Here is a 24,371-nt window from a genome sequence, read left to right as displayed (position 1 = left end):
CTTTCTATTTTAAAAATCGAAAAAAGAGATAATGATAATTATTTAAAAATCACAAACACACACACACACACACACACACACACACACACGTCATCCTATGAATAACATCTTTAAAGTTTATCTCCTACGATTTTATTACATTCTCTATAACTTAAAACTTAAATTATCGTGTTATAAATATACTAAAGACAATTCGAACATTTTCTTTAATTAATTATAATTCAAAAAATCAGATTTAAATAATTTATATTTATACAATTTTTTTCTTTCTTTGGACTTTTTATCTTCTAAAGTATTGACATAATTTATAATCCTCTTATATTCGACTTATATATATAGAAACAAATTCAAGACAATCCACAAATAAAAATTATTCTAATCATCTCGATGACAAATATATCTACATTTCGTCAAGCGTGGAAAATTTACTTTATCAGACACAGTTTCTTTGAGCTAAAGCGCAATAGAAAAATTACGTACCCTTCCAAGAGAACGCTTTCATATTCCTTGGCGAGTTCTCGGTCAATTCCCATCAAATGATGAGCGTAACGACCCGTGCACGCGCATCCTCCACGTGCCTGGATGCCGAAGACGTCGTTCAAGACGGCGCAGACAAAGTTATGATGGAGGAACGTGCCGCGAGGATGGCGTACCATAAACGAGAAGATGGGCAATCGCTTCACGTTCTGTGACGAGCTGCCGAGTAGAATCAATTCCGGAATGGTGCGCACGTGGGACAAGACTTGCCTGAAGAGAAAGCGATGACCATTAGTATTGTGCTGAACTATCACGTCGTACGAAGACAATTGATGGATCTACGTATCGGAAATCTTTCAATTACGTGTGCAGTACAATCGATGCATTTGTACTCGTAGTCTCTTGCAAGTGAACTCGCGCAAAGCTATCCGAAAGAGAATCACAACCCGCGAACGAAAAAGAAAGCACTAAACGCTACTTTCTATGAGTCGGCGCTCGTAAACAGGAAGACATTCGCGGCAAGAAATTACTCGAAACGATCGCATTTATTTCCTGAACGGTGGGAAAAGATGTGGGAAACATATGTCTTACGCAATCCTTATAATCGGTACTTCAATCGTGATGCAGTCAAAGCGCGAAAAGAAGTAATTATCCCCTCGAGAAGCAAGATCGCTCACCGAGAGATCTTGTCCTGCCGTGCGACGATCGCCCTCGGCGTGACGTTCTCCTTCAGCTGAACCGCCAGTCCGCATCGGATGCTCTCGACCACCCCGGCGGTTCCGCTCTCATCCCGCAGTTCGGGATCGCGGTGGTAGCGATGAGAGTCCCTCATGTCCTCCGCTTCGACGTCCTCCCGCAGGAGCCATCGTTTGGTCACCAATATACCGGGCGACTGCACGCCGCCGATGAATTTGTGGCCCGCGAAGATAATCGCGTCCTTGTGCACCGCGGTCTCCCCGACCCCGGGCAGACGTGGATTCATGTCGATCTGGACGTACGGCGCTGAAGAAAGAGGATGTATAACAATATCGGTCACTGATCGCCTCGTCGTGCCTTCAATCGCCGACACCGAACCACGTATCATACATCCGTTATGCAACGTGCAAGCGCTTACGTAAAGGATTATTATGTCGCCAATAGTAATATTTAAGTTATCTTTGTTACGAAGACATGTATGCTACTTTACGACTCTGCCACACATGGCGAGACGCGTTATTCGCTCGTCGAAGCTGGTGACTGAAAATCATCTCGCAGCAGAGTTGGGTGTGGCCCAAAGAAAATTATAGCATAACTAATGCAATAATATTTTTACTAATCAATTATAGCTGCTCTTTTATTTATCCTGGCTCGAAAATCATGCACCACGGCAGTTGATCGCGGTCGATTGCATCGGCTCGTGACTTTTCGTTGCAATCGATCATTACCTGCGGTGGTGTAATCCCACACGCTAAGCGCGCCGTATTGATGCAGCAGGAGGGTCGTCGCGACGTCATCTGCCAAAACCCCCGTTATGCAACTGGCAGCGCTGAAGCATCCGATCATTTGCGCAATGCCCTCGCTCCGCATTCTCGCGAGTCCCCGCTCGAGATCATTCAGATCCAAGAAGCCCTCCCGGGTCTCGGAAACTCGTACTATCTGCAAGTCAAAGTTTAATTGCATCGTCAAAGAGACTCGCCGCTCGACAATGGGACGGCGGGCGCGCCCACAATTAGACGACTGTGAGCGATCAAACGCGTCAATCCCCGGACTATTCTAGATTGAGGGTCATTTTTTGAGAATCATCGCGCACCTTGAAAATATTTATACGGAGTGTCCCAAGGTCCCCGCGAAATTTATTAGGGACAAATTTCTCGAAGTTGTCGTCGGGCCGCGCGCGTTATATTTCAAGATACGCATTTGTTACAAAAGAAAAATATTTATAGATACAAAAACATCATTTATATTATTTACACGCTAATATTAACTCGCTAAATTGCGCGACCTTTGGAAAGCGTTAGATAATAGAAGAACGAAGCGGCGTTCGGCGCACATGGTCGCGACGAGAAAGTGGAATGGCCGTTCGCGCGAAGAGATACTCGGCACGCTGCCAAAATTCGGGGCTAGCTAAGTTGCGTTTGTTGCGTATCCCATCGGGATCTCTTCGCATCTCTCCCACGCACATCTCCTACGGCCATCACGCCCCGCTTTAACGATCCATTTCGCTGTCGCGCGTTTTACCGCCCGCCCCTACTTATCTGGCGCTCGAATCAGCACGCCTGATGGCTTTTCCACGCGAGAATTTATCTGTCGGGCTGTCCGCTTACCTTGACATCGAGCTCGCGCCAAGGCCTCAAGTTGGCGTGGTGCTCGAACGGGCCCACGAAGACCACGGTGGACTTGGAGAGATCGAGGTGCCGTAAAAGTGTGCGAAGGGCAGCGGCGGTGCCTTGACCGGTGAACAGGACCGCATCCTGCTCGCTAGCCCCAACCGCGTGTCTGACGATGTCTCTGGCCTCATGCCTGCAACATGAACGAGAGTGCGAATTCACGGGACTGGCCTTCGTAGAAATGGACGATAAAAGAGTTGGCGCGATTCACTCGCCACCCTCGAAGAAGGAGCTGTTGACAACAGAGCTATCCTTCCATCGTGCACCAGACACAACGCGACCGCCGGTTCACGATAATAAAAATGTTTGCATCGAGCATCTCCGGTATTCATGAGCAGTTCTGACACGTGTGAGCTCGTCGTGCTCGAGCGATTGACGCAGAGTCAATATAGATTTAGCGGCGTGTGACGTGACGTGAGACAGGAGACATAAGTTGAGAAGAGCAATGCACACCTCAACAGTTTGCACAGTCTCCATCGATTTCGCGGCACGCGTTAGTCATAATTTACCCGTTTAAGGATTCGGACGGCATATTGAGACAAAGCGCCGCTCAAGAAAGTTAAATTATATTAATTTCTCGAATGTTGATAAGTGACATTCCGCTCGAGAATATGTTTACCTAATCAACACATCTCTTTTTATTCAACATTTGCCATATAGAATATTAATATTTACCAAAGAATATATACACTCTTGAATTTTGTAGTGTTATTTTTGTAATTATACTCAATTTGAATCATCATTAATAATTCTTATAGGTCGCCACTGCTCCTACTCAATATGTCGTTAATTTAACTAAAACAATGGAGTTAAAATGTTTTGTGTTAAAATAATAAATTTCGACACACATAGTAGTTAAAAACAACAAAATGTTATTTTACTCAAGGTAATGGTTTAAATTTCACCCTTTAATATATATATTTAACAGTATATATTATAGAGAGATATAAGTAAATTTCAAACTCTGTGTGATTGAGTGTTATTATACAGTCTGTTATGACAGGCGTACATACTTATTGTTAGTAAATTATGGGAAGAAAGCAATATGCGCTTCAAATGACGCTATTGTAATTTGAAATAAACAACATCAGCAAAGCAATCACGGAGACAGGCAGAGGGAGATTGGAATTGCAGGACGCATGCAGCAATTTATTGTATATTGTGTACACACGCCACTAAATATGTCATCTGTCGCATGACGAACCCGTCGTGCATATCGTCATCATTATCGCGGTCTTCTCGCGGGCCACCGGGGAAAGCATCGCGGTCTCCGGGGGATGGATATTGATCTGGGACATCAGCGCCAGTAAACGGGAGAATCGAGACGGGACCATTTCGCACGACCGTCGCGTCGCCACCGCCATCCGGTCGGGCGAGGTTTAAAGCGATCCGATCCACGTTTTCCGTCGCCGTGCACGAAAGCTGTCGCGATAACGCACAGCTAGACGATAGGCGCTTCGTCATTGAGCGACTTTTTAATCGTGACGCTGATTAAATTTATGTTCGCGGCCGAGAAAGTTTCCGGACGCGACGTGGGTATCTCACTCGGGCAATATGACGCGAGCAAAACGATAGACGCCGGGCTAGAATCGGCGCGCCGCGCCGCGCCGTCGCGACTCGTAACTCGTGGCTTATCGGAGTCGGGAGTGTCGGATTAGAAATTGTGCGGCGAATGATAACTCGATTTAATTGCAAACTCGTCGGCGAGAAGCCGTCTGAGAGACACGTCAAAGCGCGGGAGCTACGCGCCTAACGTTATTTGCATACAAAAATAAATGCGAGAGAAGTAAGTACGCGCTTGAAAATTCGTCCGATAATGCCGCGGTGTCCCAGTTACGTTGGAATGAAATATGAATAAGATTAATTTGTGGCTTGAATAAGTGAGTGAGCGAGCGGACGAGAGTGAACGAGAACGTTTTATTATTCTCCAGAATGAAATCCTTTCGCGAGCAATCGACTGACGAGAGAGGAAAATTAGATTACGTTAATGAAATAATTGCGATAAATAATGTAAAATAATGCACACACGGAGCATAAATTAAAAGTTAATTTGAAAGTTAAATGGAACGAGATGAATAACAAATTTTATTTATAATACAAATATGTTATAATTATAAGGAAAAAAAATAAATAAATTTAAATAACTGAATTTTTAAACCAGTCACGATGAATTGCAATAAAACGAGCGTTTCTTGACCTCTATTCGTACAATTCATACAGACAATATCAACGAAAGCGGGACTCTGCGTGAATCGCGAAACAGCATTTATTCGTCCCGAAGGACGAAGACTATCAAGCCCATTATCGCCTTACCTAAAAAGAGACGACTGTAGACTGCAGATGGACGTGGATGCTCGTGTGTCGCCCAAACATGGTAGCACCTCCTTCGCAATGTAATCTTCGAGGAACTGTAACGACCTTCCCGAGGCGGTATAGTCGCAATAAACCACTGAAACACAAAATGACGGACGTAAAGAATAGGTCTCTGCTTTCGCGACGAGTTTCCGTCGCGAAATTATTTGTACTTCTGATCTCTCGTCGCGTAAATTGCTCTGTCACGCCTGCGCTATTTTATCTCGCGCTCCGAATTCATTAATTGCTCCTCTTTAATTAAATAATATACTCTTTGATTTATAATTACTCTTTGTTCTCGAGGAACAAAGAAGCAATTGCCTGGAAATAATTAGGAATTAAAAGTGATTGCGAATAAATCATATCATCGGGAAAAGATTCTTCGCGTTTGATTTCTACACAAAATTCCACGCACCCGCTCAAATTTCATCTCCTATTCTGTTCGATTCGCGCGACGTTCGCGAAAAGTCGTTTCGCGCAGAGACGCAATTCGTCGTTCGCGCGAGCGCGCGCGAACGGCGCGGCAAACACAGGGCGGTCTATTTGCGGGTGTACTTTGTCGACGATGTGTCGAGGCGTTAAAATATCTGGCGTAAACTGCAAGAAGCCCCGTTTCCGTCGCTATTTCCAGTCCTTACAGAATCGCGAGTTTACCGGGGAAACGGCGCAAACGGCAAACAGCGAAAACCGCCGCCATCGCTGCCGTACGTGTCGATTAAAGTCGATGCCCGGAGCGAGGCCCGCATCGGTTTGCGTTACCACTTTGAGACCCGTTTAGAATGTTGCCCGGTATCACAAGCCTCCCCGCCGTCGTCGATGCCATGGGATTCGTGCCGACGGCACGATCAGATTGCGCACGCATCGCATGGCATGCAAATTTATTCGCGACGGAATCTGTTACATCTCCATAATTACTTCATGCGCTCCCGCAACCGCGACGATCGAACACCATAAATCTCGCCGATTTTTACGGGTGAATTTTTACGTAACGCGACGCAACGTGCATCAGGCTACGATATCCGCGATGCATCACGATCGAGGAAAAAAAGAAAAGATCGGGGAAAATCTTTCACTCGGTCGATGTGGCGCGAATCTGCCAAAGTTTCGTCGCGCCCGCACCGATCTTTCGGATTTATGGCGTGCAAGCGACAAAATCCATTCGTTATCGCTTAGAGCGGCGATCGAGCGGTTTTTCTTTTTTTGCGCGTGTGCAAATCGAATCGCCGCGCCGGGGGAAAGCCAAGGTAGGCGAGGGATAATGACTCGCAGGTGTTTCTTACGAAAGCGCTTGATCGACAACCGACCGCGGCGAAATTATATACGCAAGCGAGCGAGCGCGCGGAACTTTCGAGAGAGTTTAGGCACGGTGCGCGCGCTCCTGATACATTTCTTTCTCTTTCTCTCTTCGTGCATGCGACGACGAGACGAAGCCGAGAGACGCGATGCGATGCGATCCGCTGTCGCGGCGACGGACATCTCATCGCGACACTATCGAGTTCTTGTCTGCAGGTACCTGTATATTTGCTCTCTGCTTCGCGCCGCCGCGTCTAATTGCACAGGAAAACATCGTGAAAATATCTCGGGAGCATCTAGCTAATTCCTCGCTGCGATATTTTCCGTTTTATTTCTTTTTTTATTTCTTTTTCGACTGAAATCCGCAATATTTCAAACCGAGGCGTAATCGTCTGTGACGCAATCGCAATCGCGAGTGCTTATTACTTCTTAATATGTTTATCGTCACGATCGAAGCATTTTCTAATCTCGAAAGGAAAAGCGGCGTCTCGAAGGGTATTTGTATCATCGATTGCGCAACGATCGGCTCTTCGATCGCATCGGAGATTACCCGCGAACACGGGGAAGCAAACGACGTTTAATTTATTTATCTCCGCGGATCGAAATGAGTGGGTGGCTGACAGTTCGCAATTCGTTCGCTAGATAACCGGTGGTTCTTATTAAATTATGCCCGTTCGGTCGCGGCTCTACTTCCTGCCGGCCGTCGTAGATGACGTCAGGATATTATACCTTGAGCGAACGCGCTCGTAATCGATGCTCAGGGCGAAGTACGCGATCTTGTCGATAAACGAAATAGTCGTTGGGAACGGAATGAATAGTCGAGGTCGAGTCGACCATACTTTCAGTTCCGCTGACGATAACAGATTCCGCGAAAATGATTTGAATGCGTAATGAGCGCGATCCGTGTCTCCCGGAGCATGTAGAGCCGCAACATTGTGCACGGAATTAGCTAGCGCTATTCAGAAGTACCCAGAAATACATAAGCCGTACGTAATTTAATTTCCTCAATTTTACTACAGGACAAAAAATAGTTGTCACGTGCACTCTTAAGCCCATTGCACAAAGCTACAGCTTTGTCGGCAACTTTGTCGCTGTCGCTATCGCTATCGCCTATTGTGCAAGGGGCTTTACTGTACATCTATAGCACGAAACGTTTTATCGAGGCATTTTTTGGTTGCAATTATCTGCCGAAGATTAAAAGTATACGTTTTGCGTCATTGCGCAAACTTGACCTAAACTACACCGGATCTCTCTTGAATCCTAAACTCGCCAGAACCGCGAAACGCTCCTTCTCGGACGCCGCAGGCCTGTTGTCGCGGCTCGGAAAGTGTTACGCGCGCAGATCTCGGATGCAATCACTTTCCCCCCCCCCCCCCCACTGAGACACACGACACTTGCGTTCGGCGAAATGTAATCGCGAGTTATGTCGGCTGACAAGCGGGTGAGAAACGAATCCTTCCGGAAGTTGCGGTTCGACACGAATCTCAAGGGTGACGTGAACGGAGATCGGGTTTCACCGTACGAGACTCGGTCGACTATCCGCTCCTATGCAGAGTCCTCCTCCTCCACCTCCTCTTCCTCCTCCTCTGTAACCAGTGCGTGCCTCGCAAACGCGAACGCACTTGCGCCCGCGCCGGGATTCACGCCTGCGATGTGCGAAATGTCGCGCGAAAACGGTGCCGATAATCGCGTCCACTAACGCTATTCGCACCCTGCGTGTGGATTATCGCGAAACAACGAGCGCATCAGGATCGATTGCCGCGCTCGATCCCATCGCGTTTTCTCGCGACGCGCTCATCAGGCGAAAACCGAAAAAAGGGATAAAATGAAACTGTACGTCGCGTGACGGCGTCGCTTTGTCGTCACGGCGAACGAACGAGTGGCGTGCTTCGACGGGTTTCGACGATGATTAGTTTCACGGCGATAACAACGGCATGTAAATTCGTTCTATCGCGTATGCTATTCTACGAACGACATGCGGAAGCGCGCGGCGCTTTGATGTCCCGATAGCGGACGCGGGATGTCGGTCAATTGTAATTACCGGCGCGTTTAGCAGGAATGATTTCTATATCCGTGTGCGCGATACCAATGGCTCGTTTCTACGTATCGAGAGAGACAGAGCGAGAGAGATATACACAGACACACACAGACACACACAGACAGACAGACAGACAGACAGACAGACACACACACACACACACACACACACACACACACACACACACACACACACACACACACACACACACACACACGCACACGCACACGCACACGCACACGCACACGCACACACACACACACAACAGCAGACAGCAGACACACACACACACAAAGAAAGAGAAAGAGAAAGAAAAGAGAATGCGCGCCGCGCCGCGCCGCGCCGCACCGAGTGATTTAGATGCACGCCAGCCCTACACGCCATTTGTCGCGTTTCGCGAGAATCGCGTTTTTGCGCTCTCTCCTCACGAGAGCCTCTTTCGACTCCGCCGGAGTTAATAATCCACCGGTCAGCGCCGAGCTGTCTGAGCTTAGACCGTTAGCGCGAGCTCTCCTATAGCCTCGGAAGATTCATTAGCATACGGGGCCAGGCCGTGCAGGCCACGCAAGCCGTACATCCGGTGTGTTTTGCTGCGGTGTGCGCGCCGCGCGTCTCGTAGACACCTTTAATTAGACGCGGAAAATAATTAACGCGCCGCGCGCTCGCTCTGTCCGCCCGCGTCCGCGGCACGTCTTTCAGGAATGGAGGACATGCCCGTAAAAACGTTCCGACCCTCGCTTTATTAAAGCGAAATGAAATTTATAGCTGGTGTATATCATGGTAGCGCGCTCGTTGCTTCTCTTTTTTTTTCATTTAACTTTAAAGATTGAAGCGTTCATATATAAGTGCACTTTTACGCATACCTCTTTGATCTGTCAAAGCGATAGATGAATCTATTTAAAGCGCGTGTTCGCTAAACGTATACACATTTATTTTTGTATCTATGTAAATCTATGCACAAAACAAGTTTTATCATCAAGTAATTACGTCATAATATATTTTATCATTTACTTCTGTAGTAACTTACGATAATTCCTTCGCGTAAACGGGATTTTCCTTCGCGTAAACGGGATTTTGTAGTAACTTACGATAATTTACTCCGCGTAAACGAGTAATATATCGTAAGTTACTGCAGAAGTAACGCTCGCGTAAACGTAGTAATAGTGTTGTTGAATAATCCTGCGTTATTTTCCTTTGTCTAAAGAATCAAATGTCTAGGAGAAATTACTGTAATAGGAGATACAATCATTTTCGTTCATCCGACTTTTTGCCTTATATTTTATTACCGATGTCTAAAACTGAATAGAGCTAGTGTATACTGTGAGCTTGTCCTACAGTCGTCGACCATAATAGTCGCTTCGCTGCTATTGAGGCTATTCTTCGAAGTTGTTGCCACATTCTGTAGAAGCATCAAAGACTCTACGAAAACAAAGCCCATGAACACAAATAGAATATACAATGTGTCTTATTTGTAAAAGTGTTATTCGGAATCATACACAATTCCATGCCGATCTTGGGCAATTTTCTTATCGCGCGACACTTCAAAGCGATATTGCGAGAAAATTATTGCGATTCGAAATGAGAATACTTGTCGAATATTGATGTGCACGAAGAGACTGCAATATGGATTCAGAGAAATATGGAAAACATCAAAAAATTCTGACCGACGCATCGAGGTGGACTGTCGGCGCTGATCGAACAGTCGCGACCTAGTTGCGGGTTCGATCACCCCCCACCTTTTTAGTCGCGTCGATGTTCGATCCATCTCTCGCGGCTCGTGGAATAAAACTCACAGCTCGGAACCAGTAACTAACTATCGGGAAAAAAAAACGCGGTCCGTCAATAAATCATGCGAAATTTAGAATGCCGTATTTGTGTGCGTGCGCGCGTGCGACTGGAAGAGGAGACCGGCACATTTGCAATTTTTTAAATAAAGAGGAAAGTAGGACACTCTGCAGCTCTTTCCCCCTTTTATTTTTCATTATATTCTGACTATTTTATTATTATATTTTGCTTGTTTTTTTCGTGGGTATTTCGCGAAGAACATAGTTTTAAAATACGGGAACATTAAGGAAAAGGTTTTCCCGATTGACTAGAATCGTTTTACGTAATAAAGTCTGTTCCACCGAGAAATGGAAGCGTCAGAAATCAGAGCTTATAAAGCTTACGTAACGTTTGTATTTATATTTTAACCCGATTTACTAGTAGTTTATTTCTGCTAAACTACTTAAATTATGTTATAGGTAGATTACAAGTTCTATAGTTATCAGACTTACTAAGAATATTTATAAGACTTCCTTAAAATGTAAAAAATATTTATAGCCTAGTCTTTCTTAAGCAATTTATTTAAAAAATTGAATATTTATATTTACGAGATAGATCTTCCTATACATCCTCTTATAAAATCTCTAAGGGTGACGTGGTGCTTGCAGCCGGTTTTATAGCGGACACCTCTAAATGAAGATCACTCGTTACAACAGCGCACGTACCGAGATTGCCCTTGAAACCTTTGGAGTGCGCCGAAAACCCTGTCGCAAGGGGTGGCAGGCTCTCGGATGAGAGCACCACTAAATTTGGAACGAGACTCGAGAACATGCGCGCGCGAACGCGCACGACGCAACAGAGCGAGCAGCTTGCGACCTACATCGCGAAGGGATCGAGCGTACACGCTGCTCGGATGCTGGGTCACTTCCATGAAACGGCGGACGAAAATAGTAGCCGCCTTCTTTGTCCGCTCGAGCGTGTACGCGTCGTGGTCGTTCGCGTCCTCTTCCTCTCCGAGCGCGTCCGCTCTCCTCACCCTCTTTGCCATTCTCGCGTTCTCGCCCCGGGGGCTGGTGGACGGTGGACGGTGGTCGGCGCGCGGCCTGGCTTCGAAGCGGCGGAAGATAGTTACGGCGATCGATAGCGCGATCGATCCACGCAGGAAACTACGCCGGATGCTGCGCATCGCGCGTGGAAATCGAAAGGCGTGCGCTGGAAAGTGTTGGGCGCGGCGCGGCGCGGCGCGGCGCCTGGGCGCCACAGAAATGTCAAGCAGTGAAAGTCGGGGGAGGAAAAAAAGAACATTGTTACGCCGGCTTTCACGTGGAATAGATTGGGTCAGGGACGAGCGCGCGATATGATATGCAGCGGCAAGCCTTATCGTGTTTTCGCCCAACTATCGAAACGGAAGCTCCAAGATAGAAAACTGCGCGAATCAACTTGACGAAAAGAATCGCCTGCTTCGCTGGCTTGTAAATTCACGCGCGATACTAGATCGCGCGACGTCGCGACAATTGAATCAATTTTAGAGACGATAATCCCGAGGAACGCTATATATATAAAGTTTAAACGCGTCGCCGCTGTCCAATTGCCTCCTCACGTCATTAAAACCGGCCGGCGTGGCGAGCGTCTTTGACGTCGATTAACGCTTCGCCACTTGGCGTGCCTATCCGACAATCGCGCGTACGTGCAAGTATCTCAGTTTAAGGAATGTCTTTTTATCCCGCCGACGTATATACGTTGTCATATCGAGTGGCACGTGTGCAAAGCGGCCTTAATATTTCACGACGGACCAGGTCTCTGGTCGAGCGCCCCGCGCGGTCGTATAACTTCTTCGAGGGAGGACACGGTGTCGATCGATTTTACGCCGGGGAGAAGAGTCCCCGATTTCTTTTTACTTCCGTCCCATTCGCGCTCAACAATCGAGAAAATCGTGACTCAACGCGACTCGATTATTTTGCGACCGGCGTTAACTCGACGCAAAAACCGAAAGCGATTAAATCACTGTCACTTCCTTGCCCGAGTATTTAACCCTGGGAACGATGACGTACATACAAACGGAGGATGGCCTACTGCGAGCATATCGCTTACCGAGAAATCGGAGCGTAGCTACGAGCGAGAAGTGCGTATACGCGTGTGCGTGCTTTTGTGCGCATGCATTTTTTTTTACCGACTATAACCCGAACCGGATGCTCGCGACAGGATTATGCAATCTGACACGGCGAGGCATTTTATCCGGATTATATGAGTTAGCAATGTCGCTCGCCACTTATGGAGAGCATCCTGCGTTTAGAAAGTTATTCAAATTTCAGTCGACTCCGAACGTCACTCGACTCGATTAATCGCGTTTTATCTGCACTTTGCGATTTAATATTAACAAATACCGAAATGCGTCGGCGACGAAGCCGTGCCCTGCGTGCCAGTCGTTGAAACTTTCAAGTCCCCTTTCGCGCGGTTTGCAGCGAATGTCATTTAGCCGCCTATCGCGTGATCTGGGGAGCCGATCGCGTCCATTCGGACAAAAATCGAGGAGAATCACGTACGGATTCTCGCGCCAACGATGATCGCGACAGAGAGACATCTTCGCGACGACGGAAGGAATACCGGAGGAGAGGGTACTGGGCGAATCGTGAGACGAGTAACTGGACACGAGTGGCCTTGGCGTTATAATATTTTTATCACGCCGCAAGTCTTTATTGGAGCAAATGGCACGTTAGTCGCGGAGGATGCCGGCCACAATTAAGCTTCACGCAAACCCCATTAAATCGGATTTGTTTTCTGCTGCGCCAGAGAAAAAAAAACGCGACAAAAGCGCAGCTAAGTATTATTACAGAAAACGCCGAGTGTCCACGGCAATCCGGACGGACGTATCGTAATTATCGAAGTGGATTATCGAGTAAATTCCCCGAGGATGCGCGAGCAAATCCGCCACTGTGACCATTCGGGATTACGGGTCGCTTCTGTTCTCTTCGAAAAAAAAAAAAATAGGGATAGACGCTAGACGATCAGTGGATGTTCACTTACGTGAAAATACAGGAAATTTAACTTCAGGTGGTTGCTTACGTAATAGACGACAGGCGTGAGCCGCATAATTAACGCGATAGATGAGTGTTCAGTCGGCTGCATTCGTCGTGACTCTCACGTGGACAGCGCAGGTAGAAACATATGTAATCCATTCTCGATGACCTCCGATCTCGCGAGCAATAATATTGATAAAACTATTATAAAATTTGAAAGGTAAATATTATATATATACAAAATCGCAGATCTTTAGCGATCGCTCTTTCCTTGTCGTCTTCTAAAATCTTTGTGTATTCTGAATTTTGAAACAATTGTCGAGGCGCCCACAGTTTTCGAGTAATTAACGACGCAAAAATTAAATTCGAGAACGGGACATAAGCGATAAAATTATAAAATATCCGCCAGTTAATCAAGCAAACTTTAACAGAATCTTAAATTGGCAATTAATTATATAAATAGTTAAAAGTTATAAAAGAACGAAAAATGATAATTTCCTTCAACGCGTTCTCTCCAGTCAAAGAAGTTAAAAAGACACCCAGTGGCTTTGAAATACCGCGTGCATCAAATGTTTTCAATTAAACGCGAGTTCCTGAGAAATTGGCTTCTTTGCACTTTGATCCCGACCGTTCATCAATCGGAAACGATTCGAGTTATTTTTGCATATCGATCGCAACGATAGGAAATCTCGAGTCATCACAACTATACCGGTTTCGGGCGCTGGGAATATATAATACCCTGGTCAAAGTTCAACGAGATCGCATCGATCACGAATAAGTCTCTCTATTACACGCGCCAGCCAGCTAGACTGGTTCGCTACTCACGACCCGTTCTTCCGCTCTCGCCGGTCGTGCGTCGTGATTTCTCGATAGACGACGGACTCTCCGGGGACGAGGTTCTCATACATCCACGCACGGTGACACGACTTAAGTGCGTAGCAGTGCGGTGCACGCGTGCACCAACCGCGTTAGCCGTGCGTTGCTTCAGCACGTGGCCGGTGGGTCCGTTGGCGGTGGCGGTTACGCAAACGCGCCGTAGCAACCGTGGTCAATGTCAAGGTCGGTGGTGCTGCACCGACGTGCAATCCTGCTCGCGAGCGCGTATCGGGGACCGTGAAATAGGTGCGTCGCATCGGTTTCCACGCGTGTCGTCATTATTAGCATTTTACTAATTATTACTGGTCCTTTATGGACGATCGACACATTCCAGTACACGTGCGATAACGATTTAATGTGGAAAACAGCTTCTTTATCACACTTTTTTTGAAATATCATCAGTCATCACTCGGTTGGACTGGGAGATAAAAGGGTGAATTTACATGAGATTGTCGCTTTTATGTCAAAAGTGTCAGAACTAAATGCCCCCAGTACTGACTTAGGTATAGTGTATCACGTCAAAGTTCAACATTTGCTTTAAATGTTTAGAAAAGGTTGTTCGATAACGATATAAAGTTTCCGTCAGGACCTTATACAAGCGTAGCCGCTGCGACGATGAAGAGAGAGAGAGAAAGAAAGACTCTTTATCGCGCTGGCTGCTGCGTCTGCATCGCTATCATAGACGAGACGCGCGTCAACCGGGTCGCCGGTGCAATAAAGAACCGACTAATAAAGCGATAAGCATGGTCGAGCGAATCGCGACTCGCACACGCGATCGCGGCATGAGCGACTCGATGCATATATGACTGCGGTTACGTAAAGCCAATATTCGCGTAACACCGAGCGAGATGCGTCCGGGATTTTTGTTGCACGCAAGAGATACTCGAGATACATGGAGCACGAGATAAAGATTCAGATGTACTCTACATAAGTGTTTCTTTTTTTTTTACGATGTTTAAAGAAGAGAGATTAAAGTAGCGATGTGTGTAAGCAAGAAAAGGATTTTGCGAAATTGCGGCGTGAAGACCGATGGTCAATCGATGATTTCTCAGAGAATGTAACAAAGAATAAACAGAAAGGCAAGGAGAGAAATTAGAATTATACGACGGAACGTTCGTCGAAGGTAAAAGATTAAAGACATTAGTCGCGTTGTTTGCCGATGCTCGGAATGACTAATTGCCGAAGAGCTTCGACACCTTGTTTATCGCATGAACGAATCGTTACGTAAGCCGGCTCGTGCGAGAACACGACCGACATTGCCAACAAGGCGGTAACTTCGCCAGGACGAAACCGGGTCTTTGCATCATCATATACTTCGCCCGAGGGTACTCCGAAAACAGATCCCAATTCGAAGTTACAAACTGGTTCTAATAAGGTTCTAACAACAATAAGAAAGAATCTAGTTGGATTAGAGAAGATCGCAATAAATTAACGATTATGACATCCGCTTTAAGCTTTAAGCCGTCCGAGAAATTACTTCTTAACCACTGCGGTATCAGAACTCGCAATCGGAAGTATGTTAGAATGACATTGTTATATTCATTATTTTTACGTAAGCATTGTTAATACTTAGATTACGAATGTTACATAAACGTAGGTATCTTTACAATTGGGCAAGAAATTTTATTGAGATTTAAAAAACGGTTTCTCTCGTTGAAAAGCCGAAGATTGAAAACCCAAATAAAAAGCTTTGCCTATATCAGCAGAATGTTTATATACCCGACGTGCAGTCTGAAAGACGAAGTTAAAGAGATATTGTATATCAGACGTGATAAAAAAGACTGTGACGTTTATTGCGCATCGCGATATCTTGTTTCTCTTTTTTTGGATGAAGAGACGACTACGACGAAAGTTCAATCGTTCGCATTTTGCCGCGAAAATCTTACCTTAAGTACATTATCGTCAAACATTCTCCCTACTTAACGCTCTTTCTACGAAATACGAAGCCGGCGTAATCGCGTGCCTCGCAACTTGCGCGTGCATACAATGACTTACTTGTTTGAACTTGCGGCGTGTTAAAGAGTTTATGTAAAGTAATACGCTATCTGTGTTTTGCAAACAGTCCCGCGGGCCGCACGCAGTATGACACTTGGTGACAGCATCGAACCCGTTCCCAGCGCGGGCTGTTTTTTTTTTATTTCAGCTCCACGTGCAAGCGCAAGCATCATCGGCGAGTGATTTTTCCACGAGCCGATTTTCCACGAGAGCGATCTCGGCCACGCTCTGATAAGTTTAGAAATTTCGTCGCTTTGTGCAAGAAATGCTCCCGGAATTTTCAGACAGAAAAAGAGAGAGAGAGAGAGAAAAAAAAAAGAGAGAAAGAGCCGTCAATGAGAACTCTCCGATCGTCAACATGTTATGATCATCATTCTCCGAAAAAAAAGAGGCGCGATAACTTTATTGAAAAACAAATTGTGGGAGTTTATCGACTTCGATAATTATCTGCAAAAGTACGCTCTTATCTCTCTCTCTCTCGATTCACTTGGCACAAAGCCCGTCTATAAATTGTTAAGTCAGTATCCGATGTGCTGTCACGTAAACAAACTATGCAAAACAGGCGAGGAAACGCAGTCGGAGAATGGTTCCAACTGGCCGTGGTATATTTCCCGTCATTAGAAATAGCTTTGGCGCAAGGTGACGTCAGCGGTTGTAGAGAGAACGACGCTGCTTTATGTGGCAAACAAATATTCCCGAACAGCCACGAGAGTGCCGGCAGAAAATTCCAAAATTCGAGGAATTATCCTCGAGATATAGGTTTCAAGGTTCATAAGTTTACGGCTTTACGGGCCGGTACTGTCCATCTAGCATGAATAACAGATAAGATAACGAAGCCGAACGCCGCGCTCGCGGCCGCGATCGGTCGTAAAATTCCGCCCATACTCTAACGTATGGACCATAAACGACGGGGTTAATCGCGATGCGTTACACGCGTCGTTGTCAACGACGTGACATAAATTAATCCGAAACGCTGATCGATCGCAATTTACCGCGACCGCAAACGCGCCGCGCGGAGACGCAGTCGACCATTCAAGGTTCCTCACGTTTACGCGTGTCCGCGCGTTAATACCAATGTGTTGTAACTCCGCTCGTTTGCGCGCCGCTCGTGTGCGTTACAACGACGACGGCGCAGGGGCACCCTGAACACTTCACGCGCGCACACACGCGCACGTGCGCTTATCAGAGAGCGCGATGTGTGACGTAACCCCGGCATTATACCGCAGGCGACGCCGGGTCTGGCGAGTCGGCCGATGGCCGTCAACCAATAGGAACGACCACCTTCGTTCACCACGATACTTTCCTCCGATCTCTCTCTCTCTCTCTCTCTCTCTCTCTCTCTCTCTCTCTCTCTCTCTCTCTCTCTCTCTCTCTCTTCCTACCTCTCGTTTTCTCGCCTCGGTCGCTCTCACGCTCTCGCTCTTGTCCTGAACTCGTGGCAGGATCAAGGATAACGCGCGGCAATAAGTACTTTGAATACATAGGTCACGCTCACGGCGGCTGGCGAACTCCTCGAGCGAAATGAAAGGCGCGATACGCACGGGCCGCTAACATGAGTGAATTTCGCCGACGCGCGGTTCTTGAAACAGTCTTAGAAACCTTTATACAAGAATAATATTGATTGTCATCGAACGCGAGATTGCTTCCCCTCCTTAATAAAGTGGAAGTCTCTCGCATCCGGCGTTCTGGATACAATCCTGATTTACAATATGCAAACGCACGATTTCAGAGTCATATCGCAGGTGTGCCAAGTCCAATTCAGCTCGTGAGATCGAATTTCTCCAGGAAAAGATCTTTTTTTTCTCTCTCTCCCTTTGAATTGTTTTTCCTTCTCGTTCTGAACTCGTTGCAGGATCAAGGATACGTATCGCGCGGCGCGTGCACCGGCCAGGACTCGTTTCTGATGAATACTAGGTCACACGCTCGACGGAGCGCTGAGTAAATTCCTCAGACGAAATGAAAGGCACGACACACACGAGCCGCTGAGCGAATTTCGCCCAGTGCAACAGATGTGATCCTTGAAATAGTTCTGATGGGAAATTTTTGCAAGCATAATCTTTGATCAAAACTGCTTCTTCATACATGAAAATCTACCGTCTCAGCTTTCTCGGTCACGAGTTTATCATCGCACGCACCTACACTCGCACATGTTCTCTCAGTTTAATTTTTAAATTATTCCTAATCTACAATTTACATGCAAATTACCTTTCCTTCGTATTTATAACACAAACAGATAGTTTCAAAAGAAACTAAGAATATCGGGTTTCTCTCTCTCTCATTTAGCTTGACCATTTTTCTCAAGTCCAATTTACTTTGCGAAAGGAAAATCGCTAGTATACGTTGCTTTTAAATTGCTGGATTATTTTCTCAAACGATCGTCAAGATCGAGGTTAATCGTCGAATACGAGGTTTGATAACTCGTCTGCCTCTATATTTACCGTCTACTCAACATTGTTATTTTTACGACGTGAAGTAGAACATTCGCAATTACGGAAATTGTGCCTCCCCTTGCCCCTGAAATATCTGCAGTGCATATTGCTCGCGATAGAGCGAGGTCGGCGAAACTGACTGCAACTCTATTGTGCCACGCAATAGGTTTTGCTTTTCGAATAGCGATCAGCGAAATTGGATAATACCGCGAGGTGGTGTGACTGACTCGTTGTTTCGTTCCTTTCCCCGTGCGTGTTTCGGTTACCTGAAACGCCCGGTATCGATTGTATTCCGCGTACCAACTCCAAGCTTCGGGCCTTATCGGGAGTTCAAATATTCACACATTGCGCATGTTTTACGCGACGATAAATTTCACTGACATTTTCTTACTTCGAAGAAAGGTATAAGTCTCCCTAATCTGATTTCGAGATGATACATTTATTTCAAGTCGTGGATCTAAAAACGTTATACATGAAATGGACGATATACGCAAGCTGACACACCGGGCCGATATGTTGTTAAAATATAAAATATCTTAACATTAACGAGATAAGATAGAACCATGAAGTATAGTAAATTCTAGTCTAAATTTGTTGTATTACGCTTCAAATTAGTTCAAAAATAGCCTACGATAAAAAAATATCTCGAAAATTATTAGAGTAATTTGACACATGCGCTTTAGACAGAAAAAAGAAAAGGTTTTCGTGTATATACATTCCTTAGACATTCACGTCCGCTCGTAAACGTATCCTTTTCCCTTTTTAATGTCGTACTTAATCATTACTTGCTGCCATACGCTGGTTGCAAAATATTCCGAATTTCCTCACAGTGTCTCTAAGACCACAAATGTCGCAATGCTCAAACACACAACCGCCATTCCTATTATACTTTCTGTTCCCGCGAGTCAAAGAAAACGCGGTGCTTCAGGCACACACGCACACACGCACGCAACATACATGACACACACATTCATGAACGTAACATATAACGTTTTCTCCTCGTTACCCAGATCACGGCAAAAGAGCCCGCCATCTCTGATCGCCATGATACGCGATTACATCATGCCGCACGCGAATTCTCGATGTAAACATTCGTACGCATTTTCGGGAATACGCTTGGCCTTTAAGGTAGGCGTCTCGCTACGTCCTAGTCATGTGACCGTTTGTAGGTTTTCACGTTCAGAAATATATTTCAGGCAATTTTTGCTAAGGGAAAAATAATTTTATGGCGAATGGTGTAAAATTTCATACGTGACAAAGTACGTTACTTTTTCCAAATTATGTGATTTTTCTCATTTGACTCCGTTTTGATCAGCTGATCATGCGAGTCGTCGAGAAAGGTTACAAGTGAGGTTACATCTCCTTTTCGATTGAATTTTGACACGTACCGAGAAAGGGTTTCAAAACGCATGACAGGGGTGTCAATCACTATCCACGTCGGCTAAGAAAGACGAGCCCCGTAACCTGCAACTACAGTGATTAGCCAGCGGCGTTGCCAAGTCTTCCCAACTTCGCCTCGACCAAAAAATGTCTGCTCGATTACCGCATTTTCACTAAAATAAACTAAAAAATTAGCAGCGAAATCTCCGGTAAACTATATATTTTATGGTTGCGTCGGATTCTTCGAAATCTAATGTACAAAAACAATGTTTTTTCTCACTTCATCTAATCGAAAAATGCGAAAATATGTGATTGAAACCGTGATAGAGCCTTCTTTTTCGTGCCGTCTGTATGAAGTAATGCAAACGTTGTAATTTTCGAGATCGATTTTCTAGAGTAAATAGTCGGTAAGAAGCCACAGAAAAAATCGACTGCAAAGCTGATCATATAATTTGATATAACATCCAAAATCGAAAACTTTATCTAATACATGCCCTCTGACGAGACGACTACCTTAAAGAGCATGAGAGAGCGTGACGATTCGCGTGACGATCGAAGACACGATGTTTACTTCGGCGCGCCGACATTTAACCGACGAAGCACTCGTGTCCTCTCTCGTCTCCTCCGTCCCCTCTTCTCTTTCTCTACATCTTCCTCTCGAAAGCACGCCTCTATTATCCGCGCCGGACAGCCGGAAATGCTCGATCACTTTCTACGGAGCTGATCGTGTCGCGTGTACCGCGTTGCTCATTGAGGATTGTAAATTGGGTCGCCGCCTAGAAGTACCGATCGTGCACATCGTGCTATCAGCGAAGCTGTAGAGAAAGCACGGAATGGACCAATGGACGGGAAGTTCGAGTTGCGGGATCCGCACGAGTAATATTCCGATTAGGACTATCATCAGATCGATACATCTCGAGGTTTAAACGCACGGCAGCTGTATTTATAACTTTCGACCGAGTTATCTGAGTTTCTGATACTTTAATCTAATATTGAACTTATGAAGCACATTCTCTCTTGAGTCTTTTTCGACAAAAATAGCCTTAAAGAAATGTATCTTCAGATATAGATTTTAATAAACATGGATCTGTGTATTTGATAAAAGAGAAATGTGTTTATTCGCTACAAATAATTCGGACATATTTTTGCGTTGAAATACGCACAAGGAAATTGCGTATCTAACGAGATCCGTTTTTGCGTCGCGAAACTGCGCCGGAAGGCTCAAAAAGAAACGTTAGCGGCTTCGACTATTTCGGGCGTAATTCGCAGCCGTGATAATTTTAGCGCGTGGAAAATTTCCCCCGTGTTGCACGTCGGCGCGTGGGAACGCTCGAGCGGACGCGAAAATTTCTGCTGGACGTCATCTATAAGGAAAATCGCGATAAGAGGAGCGTTTCCGCGTGCGATCGCTTCTGCGGGTGATGTCTTAACTTTCTCGGATTCGCTCGCATGTTGTGCCTTTTACGGACGAGCGCCATAGGCGGAACATTCAGCGTACTTTACTTTCATTGATTTTATCCGGCGGAACCTCGCGGACGTAGGATGAAAAGGTCGCTGACTCGCGTCGCGGGGCGATTCCACCTATCATCGTTTTTTTTTTTTCCTATATCGATCCAGTCGATCTACCTAGAACGCTCATTAATTTAATCCGGAAGCTAATAGACATATGGAAAACTGCATCGGACAAAGGCGGAGACGCAGCAGGTTCCCATACTCAAACGCGCGAGTTGACTTTTTGAAAAACAGTTGAATAATTTCTAAATTAAGCGATGGTTCATTAATTTTTTCAACGCGACGTAATAACGATAAAACCAACAACCGCGTGATAATAAGTCAATATCAATGTAATTTATATCAATTACGTCATCGTTATCTTGATTGTCTTCTCCTGGTCGATAAGGATAAAGGCTGCACGAGGCAAACGCGATTGCGCACACATTAAATCGCATTGTCAACGTCAGCGAGGACTCGTCAAAACGCGGCAGATGGTCTCTTTGCCCAAGAATCGACGACCGTTCTTGGCGGAAGCAACGTTGTCCGATGTTCTATTAAAAAAAAAGAAGAGGAAAAAAGAAATAGGAACGAGCGTGCACAACGGAGCATCCATTCGGATTGGCGCGGACAGTGGGGATAAATCGTAGAGCGAAGCAGCTGTACGATGGCCAATGCAGGCGCAAGTTGGCCGATTTCCAGGACATTGTCTCTTGACAGAATGCACGCGGCTCGCGGGGCCGACAGTCATCGGGCTGCGCACAGACCCGGAAGATTCGCCGGAAAACGAGCGATCGCTCGTCACCCGTGCCGAGGCGAAGGGAAAACTCGCGGGGCGATGCGCGGATTGAAGGTACTGACCGAAAATAGGTACGGAGCGCCCTAGCTGGAGGTCAACGTCCGAGGCACGCGGCAACCCGAACAGTGATATATATATAATTTTTCTCCCTTATATATGTATATTTTTAACGCGCGTCGCACATAAAACTTTGCTGTCGGAGCGCCCGTGTTACGTTTATCGAGCGAAACATTCGAAATTCATAGGGCACCTACGTCCGGATTCGTTAAGCGTGGCGCATAATAACGGCGAATGTTGCAAATTGCGGCATACTTTGCTTCCCTCTTTCCGAGGAAAATGCAAATACCGAAGATCGTGAGCGCGCGATAAAACAATCCAGGTCGAAAGGGATCCGCGCGAATTTGCGCGCGCGCGTGCGTATAGCACTAAAATATTGCCTGCCGGAAAGTTTTCAGCTTGCACGTATCCTGAATAAATTTCGTAATTTCGCGTAATTTATATAAAGTCATATCAATTTTGTTATTTTATTATAAGGAGCAATATGGTGTTGTAAGTGTCGTGATTGATTAACCGCTGACGAAATTTAGAGCAATACGCACCTTAACACTCGACGTAAATATGTCCTGCAAACCGCATTCCGCTCTTGGACGCAGGCGCGTTCGTCATGCGTGCGCTATCGCGGTGGAGAAGTCACGTTTCGTTATTTTTCAATAACAGGACCCGCGCACGTGTCACGGAGAGCAGTGCGTCAGCGAATTTTTCATAAACGCCATTAGACGATCTGTATGCAAAAATGCGGCGGCGGCGATTTTTCCATTTGGTTGAAATTGCGAGCGGCGAAATGACTACCTGTCGTTATAGGCGAAATGGATTGCCACCACGTTATACGTGTACGACGATAAGCCGTATTATATACATTTATTTTTCACGGAGCGAGTTATCTTTCGTGAGATCTTTTTAAATCTCCTAAGGAACTCTACCTGGAGTGGCTCGTTAAAAATAACTTAGATAAAGCAAAAACGTATTCGGCGGTATGTTCGCTTAGCATGGGATTGCATATTAACTGCGCTCCAATTTCCTCGGCGATAACGGAAGAATAACATGCGAATGTAGTTTTTCTGCAGCACAAGGTGCAGGTGTAATTTTGTTCACTTGTCATTATCGACCGATAGACTGTGCTCGAAGATTAGAGCAACCTGCGTATTTTCTTGTAAGCGTTTCAGGTACATTGGCACTATTATGGTATCACGTAAAGGAAGCCCAAAAGAGAGACCACCGGATACGCTAACGAGGTGCATTCATATATCTCGTTTATATTTTAGAAAACTTGAACATTCTCCAACACCCGGCGTTCCGCGACAAATTGTCTCGCGCGAAAATACACGGAGAAATAGCTGTCGTGCGTAGGTAATAGATGCAATTCGACCAGATGGAACTCGCGAGCCCGCGGCGCGATTCCGCGGATCTCGATTGGACGGAGAGGGAGAGGTCCGATCGCTCGATGCCGCGTCCCCCTAGAGCCCCGTAGAGCTTTTTTCAGCAGGCACCACGCCAGGAATTCGCTTGGCCAGCGCGAGTAAGCATCCACGCACGAAGGCCATCGTCACGGCGCGATCGTGGAAATGCAGCGTCGCATGCTGCCGGTGGCATAATGGCGGTGCCGGGCTTATTCCACTGCAGCACGCACGCTGACTCTAGAGTCTAATGTTTTGAATTCGCTAGTGCTGACGCTATTAAGTCCGACCCGAGCGAACCAGATGCATCGCGGATGCTCGCGGCTGGTGTTTAGATTAATCTTCTTATCGCGAGTGTTACGCGCGCGATAGCTCCGGAGTTTTATACAAGCCCATCCGTAATTCGTAACGACTCTTCGTCGAATACAAAAAGTTTGCGGAGTCTTAAATCTTCTCAAGCCCCTGAGAGCGAAAAGAGCGATATATGATCATCCAAGATAATAAAAAGAATGGTGCATCAATGACTCATATGTATGAAAAATGTGGTGCAGTCATGTTTAATTACGCCACTATTAAAAACGACTGTTTTCTATGTAATTAGCGTTCGTAGATAAGAAACTTTCCACAGAGAGGCTAAGTT

At 46.0% G+C, this 24,371-nt stretch overlaps 1 protein-coding gene across 1 annotated transcript in view; it reads right to left on the bottom strand.

The window, feature by feature from the left end:
* LOC143898970 (uncharacterized) overlaps nucleotides 1-24,371 on the bottom strand; it is a 51,955-nt gene that overhangs the window by 6,854 nt on the left and 20,730 nt on the right. Inside the window, exons 2-6 of the mRNA XM_077408838.1 lie at nucleotides 5,157-5,292; nucleotides 2,781-2,976; nucleotides 1,902-2,112; nucleotides 1,155-1,479; nucleotides 481-747 (exon numbers count right to left, since the gene is read on the bottom strand). Of these exons, the coding sequence (XP_077264964.1) occupies nucleotides 481-747; nucleotides 1,155-1,479; nucleotides 1,902-2,112; nucleotides 2,781-2,976; nucleotides 5,157-5,292 (1,135 nt within the window). The remainder of the gene's footprint in view (nucleotides 1-480; nucleotides 748-1,154; nucleotides 1,480-1,901; nucleotides 2,113-2,780; nucleotides 2,977-5,156; nucleotides 5,293-24,371) is intronic.

This window comes from Temnothorax americanus, unplaced genomic scaffold (genome assembly GCF_048541705.1).
Source record: "Temnothorax americanus isolate GAGA-0224 unplaced genomic scaffold, ASM4854170v1 Scaffold25, whole genome shotgun sequence".
Lineage (NCBI taxonomy): Eukaryota > Metazoa > Arthropoda > Insecta > Hymenoptera > Formicidae > Temnothorax > Temnothorax americanus.
Note: the sequence above shows the minus strand (reverse complement) of the source record. Positions and strands in the feature narration are given on the sequence as shown.